General features: G+C 41.9%; 1 protein-coding gene across 1 annotated transcript in view; it reads right to left on the bottom strand.

Annotated features, from left to right (window-relative positions):
* The window catches only part of Sos1 (SOS Ras/Rac guanine nucleotide exchange factor 1), a 92,868-nt gene extending 79,193 nt beyond the window's left edge, over positions 1-13,675 (bottom strand). Inside the window, exon 1 of the mRNA XM_005360757.2 lies at positions 13,589-13,675. Within this exon, the coding sequence (XP_005360814.1) occupies positions 13,589-13,675 (87 nt within the window). The remainder of the gene's footprint in view (positions 1-13,588) is intronic.
* Positions 13,676-13,748: the final 73 nt, after the last annotated feature.

The raw sequence follows: 13,748 nt of genomic DNA, 5'->3' as shown, positions 1-13,748 counted from the left end.
AAAAAAAGCACTTGCTGCGCTTGCAGAAGGACCCAGGCTCAATTCCCAGCACCCACTTGGTGACTCACAACTCCATTGGTGACAATGTAACTCCAGTTCCGGGAGATCAGAAACCTCTGACCTTAGTGAACACATGCAAATGGTATAAACACATACATGCAGGCGAGATACCAACACACAAAAAATAAAGAAATAATAATAATTGTAAAAAGTTATTTCAGTTGAGAATGCTGATTCATACTTGTAATCCTAACGAATTCCAGCCCAGCCTGGGCAATATAGCAAGTTCTGGGCAAGCCTGAGTTATATGAGAACTTGTCTCTAAATAAAATAAATGACTTTTAAAATCTGTGTTCGGCACACAGATATTAATTTTATTATTCTTTAAAACAGCTTATATGCTCTATTCACTGTTTGTATATAGACTTCAACCCTCTAAGAAACTGAGCAAGGGGCCAGAGAGATGATCTGCAGCTAGGAGCACTTGTCCTTGCAGAGGACCCAGGTGCAGGGGATCTGGTGCCATATTCTGGCCTATGCAGGAAAAATGCATAAATAAAACAAATCCTTTTTGAAAACTACAAAGTTTATACTCCATAACATCTTCTTATGTTGTTGAGATAGACCCTGGCGCCCTAGGTTAGCCAAATTGTCCTGAGTCCCAGCAGGATGTGGCAGCACAGGTTTATAATCCAGATATGTGGGAGGCTGAGGCTGAAGTATCAGGTGTTCAGGGTCAACCTTGGCTACACTCTGTCTTAAAAAAGAAAAACAAAGAGGCCTGTGAGATGCCTTAGCAGGTGTCTTATTTAGGGTTTTATTACTGTGAAGAGACACCATGACTACAGCAAATCTTATAAAGGAAAACATTTAACTGGGGCTCAGTTCAGTTCAGAGGTTTAGTCCATTACCATCATAGCAGGAAACATGATGGCAAACAGGGAGGTGCTGGGCAGCAGCTGAGAGTTCTATGTCTGGATCCACAGGTAGCAGGAAGGGACTGAGACACACTGGCCAGGCTTGAGCATACGAGACCTCAAAGTCCACCCCTAATGACACACCTCCTCTACCAAGACCACACTTCCCCCAATAGTGCCACTCCCTATGGGCCTATTGGAGTCATTTTTATTGTAGCTCTGTAGGACCTGGAGCTCAAGGCCAGTACTGGCCATACAAGGAGACCTTGTCTTTGAAATACTGATATAATACGGAGCGGGTAGTCTGAGGTGGGAGTGCATCCTTTCCTCTGTGGTACTTTGATCACCACTAGATTAGTTTGCCCGTCCTAGCAAAGGCTCAACAGCAAGAAGGTGTTGTAAATGAAAACGAGACCTACCCTCAATCCTCAAGGGCAGGGTTTGGGGTGTAGGTAGGTAGATCCCTGAGCTCAAGGCCAGACTGGTCCACATAGTGAGCCCCTGTCTCAAAAAGCAAACAACATCCAGAAAGGATAAAATGGCACTGTCTATGCTACTCGTCCTTTTCAGAGCCTCGGGAGCAGCTCTTTAACACAATCAAGGCACTATGTCTGACGCCAAGCCTGAATGACTGACAATTTGGCTAACCTAGGGCGCCAGGGTCTATCTCAACAACATAAGAAGATGTTATGGAGTATAAACTTTGTTAATATAGTCTACTCTAAGAAATGATCATGGGGCTGGGCAGTGGTGGTGTACACCTTTAATCCCAGCACTCAGGAGGCAGAGGCAGGTGGATCTCTGTGAGTTCAAGCCTGGTCTACAAGAGCTAGTTCCAGGACAGGTTCCAAAGCAACACAGAGAAACCCTGTCTCAAAAAAACAAAAACAAAAACAAAAAGAAATGATCATGGTCATTCCTCTGTATTCACCCATCTGTTGAGTTGTGGATGTAAGAGAGAAGTATATTTATTATATGTGAATATGTATCAAGTCAGATCATTAAATTAAAATACTTTAGAAAAAAATGGAGACACTCTTTCTACATAGCCCTGGCTGTCTGTGTATTTGAAATGTAATTTGTAGTGCTCACTTAAACAGCAAATTTGCATTAATTAAGTCTTTGTAACTTGCTCGTTTCTCAGACAGGCTCTCTTATAGCCCATGCCAATCTCAAACTGAGTAAGCAACTGAGGATCACATGAGTTCTTCATCTTCTGCCTCTACCTTCCAAATGCTGAGATGAATAAATCATGTACCACTATGCCCAGCAATACTTTAAATAAATACTTTAAAAAATAATCTACAATAGAATTGCGCTGTGATAGAGGAGGGTCTATGTGTTACTTTTATTGGTTAATAAAGAAACTGCCTTGGCCCTGATAGGACAGAAAATTAGGTAGGCAGAGAAAATAGAACAGAATGCTGCTACAGCGCTGAGTAAATATTTGCTTATATTTAAAAATTTGGAATTTCCTGTCACCATCAGAAAGATTTTGGTAAAGATATAGAACCTTTATTCAGTGTGTGTGAGTTATAATATTCACAGTGTCTATACCTAAAGAGAACATGCTTTCCCCACTGTGTCTAACAAATCTCGGTCATTTCAGGATGTAAATGTGATTATATGGCGAAATAAGAATGAAAGGACAGATTTCTTCCAGAGCTTTAACTGACTGCTCCCATAAAAGTTAGAGACAAACAGCTGGCCAATTAAATTCTAACTAAGAGCATAGTTGATTTCACTTCAATGAAACTAGAAGAGAAAAACCATACTAAACTACTGTCCATGCCTTTGAAGTCTTTTTCTTATTTTGAAGTTTGTCTTGGTTTCTCATTGCTTGATGTTGAAATTACGAACAGTATTTGAGGTTTTAAAAACATATGACCAAACTCACTGGAATGAATTCATTAGTGTTGAACACTGATGGGTAAGCGAGTACTGTGTATTATAATATACTTTTTGCTAAGAATATATATATAGATATATATTTGATAAAAAGTTACATAATAGCTAAATAGAATCAGTGTTTTAGTTGGTATTTCAATTAGCCTATCATAATTCTTTCTAAGAACCAGGTTTATAGCTGTATCTTTTAAATTGTATTCATTATTGTTTGTGTGTGTTTTGTGGGTTGGCGTAGGGTATGTTTTGGGGTTGAGGTGTATTCAAGGCTGCTGTTATTGCATGTAAGTGTTACCATACCCAGTTACACCATTACTTTTTAGAGTCAGAACAATAAAAAAAAATGTAGTACATTTTCTCTATTTTGTGAGCACATGTGGGAGGGGCACATGTTCATGTGCCACAGGCAACATGGCTCCGAAGGAGGGTACTGGACAGACGCACAAGCCTGACCCGGACCGCCATGAAGGGGACAACAGAAGTGGCCCCACTAAGTTGTCCTAGACATACAGGCTGTGGCACACCCCCGACCCACCCATAATGCACACACAATAATAATACATAAATAAAAATTAAATCTTAATTGTGAAATAACACATTTTAAAAAGAACATAATTAGGACCGGAGAAATGGCTCAGTGGTTAAGAGCACTGGCTGATCTCCCAGAGAACCCAGGTTCAATTCCCAGCACCCACATGACAGCTCACAACTGTCTGTAACTCCAGTTCCAGGGGATCTGACATACCCTCACACAGACATACACATAGGCACAACACCAATGTACATGAAATAAAAACAAATTAAAAAAAAACTTTTTAAAAAAAGAACAATTTAACTAAAAGCTTGTTAATCTTTTTTTTTTTCAACATAACATTTTTGTTGATTATCTGGGAATTTCACATCATGCACCTCAATCACATTCACTTCCCAGTCCTTCCTTGTCTGCACCCCCACCCTTGTGACCTCACCCTCAGAAAAAAAGTAAAAAAAATAAATAAATAAGAATAAAAAAAATAAGAAAAAAGTTGCCTCACTCACTGGAGCATGGACAAACTCCCAATGACCAGCTCCTTAAATAGAACTGAATCCTCTCCTCCTGCACCCTCCAGAATGGATGAATTGTAGAGAGCCACACTTCAGCACCCCATCACACTTTTTAAGACTTCTCTTTGATGGCTTCCTGTCTATGCAGTTACTTTGAGGGGAGGTTGGGAGGTAATATTTGTTACAGAGCATGTCCCTCCCTCACAGCAAGAGTAGCCTCCTAGCTCTTCACAGTCACAGTGGGAACATGGATCATGTCATGCTGGTGATAGCACAGACCACAAAAACAGCTCCTCGCCGCAGTAGGACCACAGACCCAGACAAAGCCCTCGGAGGCAGCACAGACTATGGACACCAAAATGGCCTCAAGGTGGCAGTGTAGATACTCAGCTGCAGACATGACGTGAGTCTGCAGCACTGACTACAGACATCCACATAACCTTTAGTAGCAACATGGGCCATGGACATTAGCACACACCACAGCCACCATAGGACCATGGGCCCACACATGACCCTCAGTGGCAGCATGGACCCAGACATCACCATGGCCTCAGGTGGCAGCACAGGCCACTCTGAATATGGCTCCCAGTAGTAGGGCACCCCACAAAGAAAGTTTCTTAACTCTTAGAAGAACCGGAGGCATAGTTTCAAACAATTTTGCAAGATGGAACCTACTTTCCCCATTGTACAAATAATAAAAACTATATGCAGGCCAGTCTTACATATGTAAGGTAAGACATGACTTAAAACCCACTTCTTTAATTTGACAGCAATGTGACTCTGGATGATAGATATATTTACTTGCTACTCTATAAAATAGGGATAAGGCACTGGAGAGATGGCTGAGAGGCTGAGAGCACTGGCTGCTCTTCCTGACCCTTGTTCAATAAACAGCACCCACATGGCAGCTCACAATTGTCTGTCACTACAGTTCCAGGGAGCCCGACACCTCCACACAGACACACATGCAGGCAAAACACCAATGTACATAAAAATAAATCATTTAAAATTTAAAAATAATAAAATGAAACAGGGATATTACCCACTTTAACACTGGGCATGATGCCAGAAACCTGTGACCCAGCACTATAGAGATGAAGGTAGAAGGAGCAAGAGTCCAAGGTCACCCTCAGCTACTTACTCAATTTGAGTCAGCATGGGCTATAAGAGAGCCTGTCTGAAAAACAAACAAGTTACAAAGACTTAATAATTAATGCAAATTTGCTGTTTAAGAGAGGACTATAAATTATATTTTAAACACACAAACAGCCAGGATCACACAGACCTTGTCTTGAAAAAATTAAAATGTTTTAAAAGAAATATAATCAGGGATCACTGATTTTGTGTAATATTTCTGAAAATGTTACTGTGTGTATGAATTTCTAGGAAAAAGTCTTTATGACTTTACTGATAGTATGTTACTGTAAACTCTGTGACACAGGGGAATCACAGCTGAATAAAGTTCTTACCAGACAGAACAAGGGAAGACTAAGCACACAGGACGAAGATGCACAGTTAGCACAAGAGTGTGTTTCAATAGTATGCGCAGGTGACTTTTGGGCCATTAGGCAAACCTTATAAACAGCATTATACGCATCCTGGCAGAATTCTAGAAATCAGCCCTGTTCTTGGTTTTAATTATATTTATATAGAAATTACAGTTTTTCTAAATGTTGAAACTTCTGACAGAATTTTTGATGATTTTAAAAAATACATTTAAATTTTTTGTAGATTTATTTTATATTATACATATGAGTATTCTGCTTGCCTTTATGTTTGTGTATCACGTGCATGCCTGATATCTGTGGAGGTCAGACAAGGGCATCATATCCCCTGGAAATGGAGGTATGGGTGGTTGTGAGCTATCATGCAGATACTGGGTCTTCCAGAAGAGCTATAAGGGCTCTTAGCCACTGAGTCATCTCTCTAGCCCTCAAAATACACTTTGAAAGAAAAGAAAGAAAATAAACAGACAGTAGGTTTAAAGACATATTCAAAATACCTTTTTTTCTTTTTCTTTTTTGTTTTTCGAGACAGGATTTCCCAGTAGCTATGAAGCCAGTTCTGGAATTCTATCTGCAGACCATGCTGGTCTCAGACTCAGAGATCTGCCTGCCCCTGCCTCCTGTGCGCTGGGATTAAAGTCATGAGCCACCCCCGCCCGGCTCGGAACAACTTTTTCTATATAGTTCTTTATTATCTAGTGTGGTGTGTGTGTATGTATAGGCATACATACCTAGGTGTGCACATGAAGGTCAGAGGACAAGTGACCAAGCTTGGTTCTCTGAGCCACTGCAGGGGCACACACCTTCATTCCCAGTGCTCAACCCTGTCTCAACAACAAAATTCCATCCTCTGACTTCCATGAGTGCTACAGAGCAGGCATACCTACACACACACACACACACACACACACACACACACACACACACGCAAGCATACAACGTACACACGCATGCACACAGAAATGCGAGCGTGCACGTATGCCTGTGGGCACATATGTCTGTGTGCACACACAAATGCAAGCACACACGTGCACACACAAGCACACGCGTATGCCTTTGCGCATGAACGTAAGCATCTACGTAAGTACGTACACGCACATACGCGCTTACGCACACACGCACGATCGCACGCACACGCACAAATGCTCTCACATGCACGCACACGTAAGTACGTACACGCACATACGCGCTTACGCACACACGCACGATCGCACGCACACGCACAAATGCTCTCACATGCACGCACACATGTAAACATGCACACAAGCAAGCATGTGTGTGCACATAAAGGAAATAACAGTTTCAACTTGAATTCACAAAAACCTTATAGTTAACCGACACTCAAGAATTAAGACTGAATGCGTTCCCCTTAAAATTGGGCAGAGGACAAAGAATGCTTACTCTCATCATATTGTTCAACGTGGTGCTAAAGTTCTTGCAACTGGTACAATTCAAGCAAAGTAAATAAAAGAGATCTGAAAAGGAGCGACCAGAAAGGCTACTTACAGATAACCCATCTAAGTATGCTACTTTGCTAGCTGCTGTGACAAAACTCCCAAGAGCCACTCAAGGAAGATCTGTTCCGGCTCACAGAGGGTCGGTCAGACACAGCGAAGGCAGGCAGCAGGAGCAGGAACACTCAAGTCAACAGTAAAACCGTTTTAGAAAGGACAAAAGATACCAAGGCACATTTTAAAGCCTTTCACTACAACAAAGTTTACAATAAAAATATAGGTATGTTTCTCAGAAACAAATGAATAAATTCTACAGCAACCAATATTATCAGAAAACTTAAAAGAACTGGATGTGGAGGGGGTGTTAACTATTTTCTCTCATGTGCACCCCAACCTCCAACTCCATGGGGAAATGAACAAATCGGACTTTACGAGGAGCCCCACCTGCCCACTGTCCCTGTCCGCCTCAGTAGTAACCAGAAGACACTCCCAAGCTGTCCTGAGCTCATGAGTTTATCTAGGCATCGCCGAAAATGTTTTCTTTTTAGTTACTATCCTATCTGTGCTTTTGTAAACTGCAGAGTTAGCTGCATGAAAGCTGAATGTGAACACCTGTAACCCCAATATTTAGGAGGCAAAGGCAGGATGATCCGGAGTTCAAGGCCAGCCTGGGTTACATAGCACTGTCTCAACAACAACAAAAAGAACATTTGGGCCTGTGAAATGGCTCACCTGGCACCATGCCAGAGTTTGATTCAGGGGATCCACACAGCTGAAGGAAAGAACAGATTCGTGCAAGTTCTCTGACCTCCACATTCATGCATGCACATGCACACATGCGCAAACACATAAATGCAATTTAAAATTTTTTAAGTGGTGGCAGCTTTATTAATAGCTACAAATTTAAAGCATCAGATATCCATCCACTAGATAAACAAACTGTGACATAGTCACATGATGGAAAAAAAGACTGAATTCTTAAAGCATAATCTCAAATGCCTCACTAAAAATATACACTACTTGAATCTATTTACATGATGTTCCAAAGCAGATAAGATTAACCTATGGTGGAATGATGAAAGGTTACAACAGCGGCTATCTCTGGGATGAGGGACAGGAACTGACTAGAAGGGCATGAAGGGAACTTTAAGAGCCATGGTAATGTACTATACTTTAGTAGAGACTGTGTACACATTTATTAAGAAGTACAAATAACATTGTATATTCACTGTATATAAACTTCTTATAAAAAAACAAAAGGAACTGTAAAAAAGCTATTGATTTCTAGTTACTGATGCGGGTTGAAGCATTTAGAAATAATGTGCTCTTATAACCTGCAAGTATAAAATTCATCAAAATACCAGATAAGTGCCCAGTGTGGTGGCATACCCTGATCTCTGTGAGTTTGGCACAAGCCTGGTCTACATAGTGAGTTCCAGGACAACCAGAGCTACATAGAGAAATCCTGTCTTGAAAGGAAAAAAAAAAAAAAATCAGACAGAATAGCTGAGGGGAGGGACTGAGACAGGATGGTGGTTGTAGTGATACTTTGTTTGTGGGTGGGTTTTTTTTTTTGTTGTTTTATTTTGTTTTTTGTTTTTCAAGACAGAGTTTCTCTGTAGCTTTGGAGCCTATCATGGAACTAGCTCTTGTAGACCAGGTTGGCCTCAAACTCGCAGAGATCCTCCTGCCTCTGCCTGCCTCCGCCTCCTGAGTGCTGAGATTAAAGGCATGCACCACCACTGCCTGGGTGTTTGTGTTTTAACAAATAAAGTTTGCCTGAAGATCAGAGTGCAAAGCTAAGCCACTAGAGGCCAGGCGGTGGTGGCTCACACCGTAATCCTAGCACTAGGGAGGTGGAAACAGGAAGGGATGTGGCTAGGTGGAGAGAGGAATATAAGGCAGGAGAAGACAGGAACTCAGATACAGTCTGAGGGCAGGATTACCCTTTTGGTCTGAGGACTCGTTAGAGGGAAAAGGTCTCTAGTGGCTGGCAGCACTGCTTCTCTGATCTCTCAGCTTTCACCCCCTAATATCTGACTCCAAGTTTTTATTAAGAACAATTAGAATTTGTGCTACAGGTTGTCATGAGTCTAAGACCAGCCTGGGCTTCATAGTGAGTTCCAGGCTACACTGTAAGACCGTCTCAAAACAAAACAATAGATTGATGGGAGGTAAGAGTGGATAGGCATGTTGATAAAGCAAACGTGGTGAAACAGTAATAGACTCTATGATGATGGCTACATTACTATTCTTTGAGAAACAACTAGTCAACAATAGCTGCATATATCTATATTGCATAATCTGACAGTAGCTAGCATATACCAACATATGACACCTTCAGCACAATCAAGATAAGTAAGCATAAGTCTCTTCGGTTTTGTTATTGTTCCTTCAGTCTCAAACTCCCTGTATAGCTGAGTGACCTTAACTCCTGATCCTTCTGCCTTTGCTTCTTATATGCTGTGATGACAGGCATATGTCAGCACACTTAACCTAAAAGTCTGTCTTTATAATAACCAATGATCTTCATTAGTTTGTATTTCTTACAATTTTATTAAAGTACAGCTATATAGAACATAATGTTTTAGTTTGGCTTTGTCCATTATGAAATGGGCTAGCCACATTGCCATATATATCAGTAACCCATATTCCCTTTTATTGCACTATATCGCTATACATATTCATTTCCTTGTTGATTACCATCAGATAAATAAGACATTTAGATAGTTGTTAGGAGCTAAGCAGACCTACTACATATTCCTATGTATGCTCATCTGAACGGAGACTGAACCCAGGATCTCACACGCACTGGGTTTGCGCTCTACCACTCTAACACTGTGCTACCTCTCCAGTTCTTTTCTTACATTTTATTGTGAGACAAGGTCTTGAAAAAGTTGTCCAGGCTGGTCTTGAATGTCTACTTTTCCTGTATGGATCTCCTGAATAGCTGAGATGACAGGCTTATACTACTAAACCTGACTTGTACTATAAGTCTTTCTATAAACACAGACCTCATCTAGGTTTCTGTCTCAGACTTCCAGATCGAATGCATCAGGTATCAAAAACAAGCTGCCAACCAGAGAAACATGCCTAGACAATCCAAAGGGCCTTTAAAATCAACATGTTCCAAATCTTCTCATCCACCCAAAGTCCAGTGACGACCTTCAAAGTAAGCCGGAAAAGATTCTTCACACTTTAACACTCTTGCAATGATAAGTGAGATGCTAAGTCCCGACAGCTCTGCCTTCTCAATACCGCTCACATAGCATCCATCCTAATGCAAATACATTTCTTCTCCTAGATGAACTTAGTAAAGCAAGCTTCAGCTTCTCTCTCTTACCTTAGGTCCCATTCCTTCCCTTCCTTGAACAAAGTAAAGTTTCTAAAATTCAAATCAGCGTTGCTTCCTACTTAAAACCCCTCATAGGCCAGGTATGCTAGCCCATACTTGTGACCGCAGCACTAGGACGGTTGACTCAGGACAGCTAAGTTACAAGTTCAAGACTAGTCTGGGCTACAGGATGAGCCTGTCTAAAAAACAAAAACCCTTTCTTAAAAATGAGTTCTCCAGAAATACTTGCTACCACCTTCCACTTAGTCTTTCTTAATTATGCCATTTATCCATAGTGCCAGGGACAAATACCTGTTCTGAGACAAACACCATGTCTTTGAGGGATGTGACAGATGTAGTAAGGAAAAACACCGTGGGCCTAATAAACAACACTTTCAGGAAAAGTAGCTGTCCCATCTTAGAAATACTTTGGTAGGAAATCAAATAGGAAGATCAGGGTAGAACCATCGTATAAATCCCATGCTAAAAACTACATTTTAACTTAAAAGACATCAACAATCCTGAACAAGCACATGTTTAACACTTTCAAAGGTATATTATAACTTCTGAAATATATAAAGGCAAGTGGGCTGGGGCAAGGAACTCAGTTGAGAGGCTACCCCAGTAATCCAGGAGAGGAAACTCCAAGCACTTAGGAGAGTAGGTTACAGAACCATGTTAGAGGTTCATAAACATGAGCTTTTGCCTGAAGGTGGGCAGCAATACACAGAGAAGAGGCAGGGATGACCAGTATTTTGAGCCAATCAAATAAAATTCTAAAGTCATTAACCAAGTTAAAAACTGGTGGTGGGGGGGGTGAGTTTTATTTTGAGTATCCCCTTATGCACTTGGCAACATTTCCAAATAACTTTAACCACTGGCAAACTAAAAGTAACATACAAAGGCTAAAAATTCCAACTGCCAAACTAAAAGAGGGAAGACAATTTGAAGATTTACTAAGTCACAATGAAGCTTTTTAAAATGTAGCAACGTTTCCAAATAATTTACTTTAATCTCTGGCAAACTCAAAGTAACACACAAGGCACTCGTTCAAAATGAGTCCTAACAGGTGTCAGACACAGCACTGTATGGAAGTCCAGTAGGGTAAGATTCTCTAGCTGGGGACTGAAGACGTGGACAGTAAATCGGAACTTCAGTTTCACTGCTGAGTTAGGTAGGATGCTAGGAGGAAACAATGGAGACTATCCAACTCAGCCCTGAGGGTTTGAGAAAATCTCTGAGGTTGAGTAGTATTAGACCAGATAAAAGGAACAGCCTGTCCAAAAAGCCTCCGGTAAGAAAAGACATAGTTAAGCATTATACAAGTAGTTTAAAGTCTGAAGAAAGAGTTCAAGATAAGGACACTCACCCACACAAAATGTCCCAGGACACATCTACATGAAATACCCAGCACACAGATGATAATTCAATAATTTTAAATTAGAAGAATATATTCAGATTATGAGAAATATGTCCAACCTGTCTTAGGTATCTTGAGAGGATTGTAGGTGAGAATTTAAATGAAGGGAAGACTCTTACACCTTAGTGAGATTCTGTAAACATATCACTTCTGTAGGGAAATCTCTGCTTGAAGTGGAAAACCAACCAACCATGAGGCTCCAGAACATGAACACTATGGTAAACTGGAAACACAACCCTTTCTAAAGAAGGCAGCCATGTACAAGTCTAGCAATTTACTGCTGTGTGAAAATGTATGGCAAGACTATCTATAATTAAAGAAAAATTAGGAGTTCAGACCATATGTGATATTTCCCATTTTAAGATACTGGCGACTAATTACATAAATTGAAAAACAAAAACATCACAATGCCAGCCAAACAACATTTGTCTGTGAATAGATTTCAGCAAGGGCCACCCATGTGGCAGGTTAGAGAGGTCTGCCAACGTCTACAATACACTTTCTACCACTTCAGAGGATTCTCGTGTTATTTTGGAGGTTTCCTTAGAATAGGAGCTACATGCTTTTAAGCCAACTACCCCAAACTGGTAGTATTCTATGAGGGCTTTTATACATAGAAATCAACTTTTCTGTCTCATCTTGTCCAGATGCCAAGCTTCTAGCATCACAAGGCACACTTCTACAAGCTAAGTGCAGATAAAGCCAAAGTCAAAACGGAGTGAGGCCTCGTGGAATCATTAATGAACAAAGTATGTACGACAAGGTGGTCTCTTTGATTTTCTTAGAAAACACCACAGGGGTCTGAAAGCAGCTAGGCACGTGAGGGAAAAAAAACCAGTAACCTAAATCTGAAAAACAAAAGCAGGGTCTTCTTCCAACAAAGCCATTTCCGCCATAAGCTACCAAGAGGGGAAGGATCGAACAGGGTAAAGAAGAAACGAAAAGTCGCTGGTCTTAGAGGAATATGAAACACCTTTCAAAATCCTGGTTAAAAAAGGGGGAGGGGGCTCCGCATAATTGTACAGCAAACTCTCAATTCTCAATAGAAACAAAACTATTTTAGCAAAGATAGCATGAAAATTGTCTGAGCTACAAGAAATCTAAATTAATACTACTAAAAGAGTAAAGAAATTTTTACAGGTAAAGCAAATAAAAGCAAAAAACAATCTGGTTGTTTTAAAATCCATTCAAACACCCGTTTCAGACGCTTTAGTACAGTATTTACTAAGTCACAATGTTGCTTTGGAAGCTTTTAAAATGTAACAACATTTCCAAAGATTTAACCACTAGCAAACTAAAAAAGTAACAAACAGAGGCTAAAAATTCAAAATGCCAAACCAAAGGACAGACGATTCACAATGTTGCTTTAAGAGCTTTTAAAATGTAACAACATTTCCAAATAATTTACTTTAACCTCTGGCAAACTCAAAGTAACAAAGACTGAAAATGCAAAATGCCAAACCAAACAAGGGTTCGAAGATACTCAGACGCCCCAGAAAAACCCATCTGAACACAGTGGCATGGGCATCATGGGGGCAGGAGGGTGTCAAGAGAACGGGGAGTTACGAGTGAGGGCGAGCAAAACCAAGCAGGCCGTGCTCTTGCTGGCAGGCTACCTCGCAATTACTTAGGCAAGCACTGTGGCAGGGCACTCTCGAGCCACTAAGGGCGCACTGAACTCCTAAAACGGGAGGCTGACCGCAGCTCGCTGAGACTGAGAAGGTAGGCAGTGTGGCCTTCTTTGACCTCCACGGTAAACCGAGGCTCCCCCAACTGTCGCCTCCGCGCTTGGATTATCCGGGCCAACCCTCCCCGACTGTGTGCGGCCTTCCCACGCAACCCGGGCGAGTGTCAACAGCTGGAGCAGCCGGGCACGGGGAACCTCGCCGCCTGTGCAGTCCTCCCGGGGACCAGCGACCGGGGAGAACGACGGCGGTGCGCGCCCCGCCTCCCCGCCCTCGGCCGGCCCCGCGCCGACTGCGCCCGAGAAGCGGGTTCGGCGCTCCTACCTTTTTCAGCGCAGGCACCAGCAGCCCCCGCCACTTGGGCGCGTTCTCCTCGCTGAAAAACTCGTAGGGTAGCTGCTGCGCCTGCATGGTGCCCGCGGGGCGCCTCGGGGCTGGCGGAGGGGCGGCGGCTCGCGGTGCGGAGCAGGGCCGCAGCCCGCGC

Source organism: Microtus ochrogaster, linkage group LG3, assembly GCF_000317375.1.
Source record: "Microtus ochrogaster isolate Prairie Vole_2 linkage group LG3, MicOch1.0, whole genome shotgun sequence".
NCBI lineage: Eukaryota > Metazoa > Chordata > Mammalia > Rodentia > Cricetidae > Microtus > Microtus ochrogaster.
Note: the sequence above shows the minus strand (reverse complement) of the source record. Positions and strands in the feature narration are given on the sequence as shown.